This window comes from Cololabis saira, chromosome 14 (assembly GCF_033807715.1).
Source record: "Cololabis saira isolate AMF1-May2022 chromosome 14, fColSai1.1, whole genome shotgun sequence".
NCBI lineage: Eukaryota > Metazoa > Chordata > Actinopteri > Beloniformes > Belonidae > Cololabis > Cololabis saira.
Window position 1 is genome coordinate 26,972,485 of NC_084600.1, and position 6,580 is coordinate 26,979,064.

Sequence of the window (6,580 nt, forward strand, 5' to 3'; positions counted from 1 at the left end):
CTATAGAAACAGCACGCACAATTTCATTTGAAAAAATAAAATGGATAAAAAGGTAAATATATCGGGTTTCATCTGTATTGAGTGGCTCATAACTTCAATTTAACTGACATTCTCTCTCTGTTATTGGTGTTTATCTCTGTTCGGGTTGCGTTCAGGTTTTTAAACTCCGTTGAACCTCCTGAAGTAAGACGTCCTTATTTTAATTTCCAGATGAATTTCTGCCTGAACGTTTTCAACTTGTAACCTTAAGGGAGCAGTTTTTTGGGAGGGGGAGTTTTGCTGGTTGGCCCCTGAAGTTTTAAGGTTTTTCAGCCTCCGACTGAGGATGTTGCTGGTTGGTTTCGCCCCAAACGCCAGACGCGACGTGATAGAGCAGTGCAGTCTTCGGACCCAGAAAAGCTGATCAATATTAGAGTCACTCAAGTATCAAATCCTATTCATCACCGGCGGGAAGCAGCTTTCAGACGAACCTCCTTCACCTCCAGGCTTCTCCTGTTTCAGAGCAGCAGCTGCGCTCCTCTGCGCGCAAACACGCACACTGTAACCAAGAAACAGAAACACAGACGCTCTGCTGCTGCGGCGGCTGCGGCTCGGAGCTCATGTTGCACTGCTCCATTAAATCTAAGACTATTAACACCTCCATCAGCAAACACAAGCCCGGTCTGCGGTGTGGAGGTGATGGGAAGCTGAGATAAATCACTCAAGTTTAAGACATTAAAACCTCAAATAGATATATTCTGTCCTCATAGGTGTGATGGTGGATTGAAATTAAAAGATGTATTTTTCAGCTCCCTTGAGATGCAAAAATCTGAAGTTTAGTAAAGAAAGGCTTTGAGAAGACCAAGTAAAACGTGCACGGTTTATTTCATCTTCTGTCGCTTACACAGACACATTAAAGCACACTTTCACAAATGAAATATGTCCTTTTTTTCTTCTCCAAAATAAATTAAGTTGAAATAAATAAGGATGGCATAATGGGAAAAAACATAAAAGATAATATCGTTTCTGTTTTTCAGAAGTGTTGGAAAAATATGTATAAATAAGGCCGACTATCTCCCTTCATCAGAATATCTACAAAGTGCGCTCCACAGAAGTGTCAGTGATCATAATCATTAAAATAAAGAGTCACAACGAGTCATGTTCTTGAGGACACAAATAGGGGAGGTTAACAACTTATGGGTAGTAATAATAATACTCGTAATAATCTGATTGTCAAAGCGTCATTGCAGTGAACTTGATATATAACAGGTTTACACATTAGTGAGTCTTCTAGGCCTAATTCACCAGTGGCAGAGGAACAAAAGAAAAAACAAACACATGAAAAGAAACCAAAACCTTGTCCTGCTCCTCTTTTTCTTTTTTTAACGAGTATGTGTTTTAAAAACCACTATGAAGTGCCAACACTTGCGTAATGAGGTAGACACACAGCTATACCGTGTGAAAGTGTGTGTTCGTGCGTGTTTGAGTGTGTGCTCATCCTCCTATGCATTCACCTTGAAGGGGGGGCATGGGAGGGGGCGTTGTTGGGATATTGGAGCCATAAACGCAGGGAAAAACACGCCTCCCTCACAGGTAAACCAAGCAAACCATGCAATGGGTTACAGATACTGTGCCTCATCAATCAGCTACTCTATCTGACCCTCCCCATCCCATCCCACCCCGAAAGAAAAATCACTGAAACCCCAAAAGAAACAAAAATGGGAAAAGAGACAAATTCAATACATTTCAACGAGCTTTTCCACACACGGAGGTGCAATGTATTCACAAATATGTACATTGATAAATATAAAAAAAGCTATTCCGGTTAAAGAGGACAATAATAAATATCATTCCTCAGTTGCCGTCATTATTATTCTCATTTTTTGTACAATAATTGCCATATGAATGAATGAGACGGAGCATCGATCCTCCTCTTTTTCCGCCACAGTGCTGATCACCTCCTCCCTCAAGTCAGAGTATCGACCTGTCCTGAGGAGAAACATACACATTTGAGAGTCTATAGCTTTTGGACAGCGTCTCAGTCTTTAATTCTCCCCCGGACTCGGTTCTCCGACTCCACTGTCAGAAAACCAGAAGGTACGCCGTTGTATCCCGTCGTTTGTGCAGATGTTAAAAACTGTTAAAAAAAAAGAAAGTATTGTCTTCTCTGCAGAGAAAAGTCGTCGTGTCCCGAATTCAAAACCTAAAAGACTGATATTTCTTTAAATGCAAAAAGAAAACGTTGCTGCCTGAGCTGAATACTTTTCCCCCTCTGGAACTTGTTTCCAAAACTGGAATTCAGGCGATAACACTGAAGTCTGCTCCACTTGTGAATACTTAGACATTTATTCCACCATTTAATTTAAAACTGGACACAAGATTGCAAAATCGTGTCATTTTGATTTTTTTCTTCTTTTTTTAAAATAATTTTCCCCAGAGTAATACAAATAGTTGTACCTTAGTATAAGCCTGAGCGGGGATTTGAAGGTGTTTTATGGGCGTTTTTACGCGTGCGCCCGGTGCTGCTGCAGGAGAAGGCGCAGCGGCGTACCTTGTGTTTCTGACAGCAGCTTGGACAGCAGCTCGTCTCTGATTTGTCTCTATAAACGGGCCAGACCGACGCCCGCAGCTGATGGTTCTTAGTGCGCCGCAGAAAACTTCATTCGTTTCTGCTTTTGCCTCTGATTGCAAAACCAAACCCGGACCACGTTCTTTTTCAGGTCCAGCTTCTCAGCGATCGCCGCGATCTTCTCCGACGAGGGCCTGGGCTGCACGGCGAAGTACGCCTCCAGGGAGCGCTTCTCCGGGGCGGCGATGGACGTGCGTTTCCTCTTCTTGTCGCCGCCGTTGAAAATCTCCGGCTTGGACATCTTCTCCCTCTGCGCCCGCTCCGCCTCCTCCAGCCAGGCCTCCAGGATAGGCTTCAGGGCCACCATGTTGTTGTGCGACAGCGTCAGGGACTCGAACCTGCAGATGGTGCTCTGGCTCAGACAGCCCACCCCGGGGATCTTGAGGTTGGCCAGCGCCGCGCCCACGTCGGCCTGGGTCACCCCGAGTTTGATCCGCCTCTGTTTGAACCTCTCTGCAAACGACTCCAGCTCCCTGGGATCCGGCTCCGCCTCGCCCCCGGCGGTGCCCAGGGCGCCGTGATGGGAGCCCAGTCCGTGCGGGTGCATGTTCATGGACTGCTGGTGGTGGTGGTGGTGGTGCTGCATGTGGTTGATGGCCGACATGTGGGCGGCGTGCGCCGTGTGCGAGGCCGAGGAGCAGACGTCGGAGCCCGGCATGCCTCCCAGGGAGATCCCCGGCGTGAGGTGGTCCAGCAGGTCTCCCTCCAGGCCCTGCGACGGCTGGTGGTGTCCCGGGTGGTGGTGGGAGGTGAGCACGGAGGGGTGGTGCAGGTGGGCGGAGGACGAGGTCGGGGTGCAGGTCATGCTGGTCATCGTGGTCATGGTGTGGTAGGTGGCGTCCGGCTTGAACGGGTGGCTCTTCTGCGCCACGATGTCCACGGCGGCCAGAGCCTCGGCTCTCTGCAGCAGAGTCTCATCGAAGCCGGCGAAGATGTTGCCCTGAAGCTGCAGGAGGGACAGAGCCGAAAATGACCAATACATAAAATCAAAATCAAAACAAGCAGCCATTAGTTCATGAGAAAACTCCTTCATCGTGCAGAGCGCACTCACTCGCTTATTTTACACAAAAATCATACGATTACTGTTATTCATTCTGACCAAATTAAATGTTGAAATGTTACAGAATTTTAGAGTTTAGATTTCCACTAGATGAATCCAAAGAGTTAAACACTCACAAACTGGAATATTTTGTCAGAGGAAAACGTGAAGTCTTTAATTTTATTTTTGTATGTGTTCCATCTTTTAATCTGACGAGGTAACGTGTTATCTTTATTTTTATATCTAATTTATTTAAATACAACATGTAGTTGCTGAGATTTACTCATTGTTAACAAAGTATCTCATTTTTCTAGCAGCAATATCACAAATAGACTCAGTTAGGAAGAAGCCGGTGTCCAAAACAGGATCAAGTTTGAATTTTGTCTTTAAAACATTTTTCAAGTTAAATGTCTTATTTTTTTTATTATTTTGCAGCATTAATGAGAGCTATTTTATTTTATTTTCAGATGAATCACTTGGATGTTTCCTTTAGACCTGTGCAATGAACGAACAGACTTTCGTCGCTCGGTTCAGCATTTTAAGCTTCACCGCTTCTAAAAGAATCCGAAAAAGTCAACTTCATTTTGTGTCTCATTTATCGAATAATCCACAGTCTCAGACAAGTCTGGACATCGCCTGGTTCTGTCCTGGAAAGTGTGTCAGCGTGGAAGGATATTCATTTAAAATTAATATTTACGATCTCCTGAATAATTTCTGCGGACAATGAAATGAGCCGGCTACGAGTTAGAATATAAATGGCACAATATGAGATAACAGGCGCTTGGAGTCCGCGCAGCGTTTCCTCCTCTCAAGCCTTTATCGTTCATTTTTTGCTGCATTTCTGACGGGAACACACACGCGCTCCCTCTCTTACACACACAGACACACACACGCTTGCCTGGACGCGTCTGTGTGTCTTTATGCAACAGATTTCACTGTCTCTATTCCTGTAGTTTTATTTTTAATAAGCATGTGTAATAGTTTGAATTTGATTTTTTTCTAAAATCAACCTCCCTGTTTTTTTATGCATTTCATTTTTCGTGCTGCCTTATCCCGATTCCCGGTGATTTCACGGATATATTTCTACTTCAACAGCCAATAATGGCATGTTGAAATTATTATACTTTTAGCCTGTAATTTTGCTTGAAACCAAATCATTCAAAAGAAAAAGAGGTTCGGTCTTCTGTGGATATCTGCGAATTATTTGAAGCTCAAACTTTGCAAACTTGCCTAAAAAAGCTTCACATTTACCGGACAAAATGTTATTTTGAATCATGCAGAAATCCGAGTTTTCCCTGCTGTTTTGCAGGAATCAGAGCTGATGAGAAGTGAAGGGGAACTCACCGACGGCGTGGGCAGACACGCTCTGCGGATGGCCTCCGAGCTGGAGTGCAGGGGCGTGTATTTGGGTTCGTGGAGGATGGGGTGCATACTGAAAGGCTGCTTGCTGTTCATGGACATCATGATTGCAGAGGATGAGGGAGGGTCGTTGTCCGTCTTTCTCGCTCGGTTCCGTTTAGGTGGTTTTCTAAAAGGAAAAGCCTCGGAGAGGAAACAAACCTGCCACGCACGGCTAGTTGGAATGAAAAGTCTTTCTGTTTGGGGTCACGCTGCAGCAAGTTTTTCGTTTGAAAAATCAGTGAATCATATAAGGAGAATTAACTCCGATGCTCCTGCGGGTTTCCTGCCTCCTTCTCGATTCTGAGCGACTTGTGTAGTAAAGATGCTGCCTACCTCCGGCACCTATATTGGACCACTTCACATCGCAGGCCGCTCCTCATTGGATGAGCGTCGCTCCTTCCAGCCTTGACGCCTCCACCAATCACGTGGAGGTGCCCGGCTGTGGCCACGCCCACCCAACGTTGCTTATGGAGAAAAGAAGGGATGAGGAATGATGGTTTGTGGTTGCACTGCTGGAAAAAAAAATGTTTCTTTAAATATTGTCAAATCAATATGTGCGCAAATAAATAAACATATTGGGGGCTAAGGTATTTACACACGTTTCCAAGGAAAGAGCGTATAATTTGAGCTTTTCTGCCATAAAATACATTTAGGAATTCACTCATCAACCAAGGCCTAAGTGGAGAACTAAGCATCTGGAAAAGGATCAGTCATTTGATGATTTGTGCAGGTATTAATTCAATGAATAATACTGTAAACTAGCTTATACAGTACTCTGCAAAAGTCTCAGGCACCACGTTTTATCAAAGTTTTATTGGAATCCATGCTAATATTCCAGTCTCTTTATGGCACACAAAGAAAATACATGTGGCTGACTTCTAATCTAAACAGAATGGAATCCTAATCAATATGCTAATCTATTTTTGACAGTCTTCTGAAAACTAGTTAAATGCGTGCTTGGTTATGACTGGGGCCACAATAAATACTGACTTTACTTGAATCATTTTGATTTCTGCACATCATATGGTTTAATTCATAGTACATCTTGAGGTAAACTACTATGGGCTTTTATTTATCATATGCTGATTATCAAATAGTGTCTATTATAATTTTAATTTGTTATTTTAATAGACTGAATTAACAGGTGAGATTATTTATGCATTTGCTGTTTGTAACTTAACCACAGGATGGGTTTGACCCTTTCAAGAGAGCGAGACTAAAGGTGCCTCAGACTTTCGCATCGTGATACCTGAATGTTTTATTGTTTTCTCCAAGTTTCTTTATTGAGCCAATACTGGTTTACAATAATCTTATTTTTTTCAAATTCAAAAATACTTGATTAATCCCCAAAGGGAAATAAATTAAGGGGATGAATTAATTAATTAAAAAGCATGCTTTTATAATATAGTTTTTGTAGTCTAATCCCCTGAGTATTTTACATTCTTTTTGCTGGCCACATCTTCAATGAAACTGCTAATATTGTTTAAATTAAAATGGACATTTTGGTTATATGAGGCAGTGTGGTACAACAT

At 43.2% G+C, this 6,580-nt stretch overlaps 1 protein-coding gene across 1 annotated transcript; it reads right to left on the reverse strand.

Annotated features, from left to right (window-relative positions):
- Positions 1-753: 753 nt before the first annotated feature.
- pou4f4 (POU class 4 homeobox 4) lies at positions 754-5,350 on the reverse strand. The gene is made up of 2 exons (XM_061739105.1): positions 4,992-5,350; positions 754-3,554 (listed from the first exon to the last, which is right to left on the reverse strand). The coding sequence occupies exons 1-2, from the start codon at positions 5,109-5,111 to the stop codon at positions 2,619-2,621; spliced, it is 1,056 nt and encodes a 351-aa protein (XP_061595089.1). The 5' UTR covers positions 5,112-5,350; the 3' UTR covers positions 754-2,618.
- Positions 5,351-6,580: the final 1,230 nt, after the last annotated feature.

Excerpts from the sequence above, each read along its gene's own strand:
- pou4f4 (XM_061739105.1), bottom strand. The coding sequence starts at position 5,111 with ATGATGTCCATGAACAGCAAGCAGCCTTTCAGTATGCACCCCATCCTC. Across the intron at positions 3,555-4,991 it reads CGTGTCTGCCCACGCCGTCG|CTTCAGGGCAACATCTTCGC; the intron begins GTGAGTTCCCCT and ends TCCCTCCTGCAG.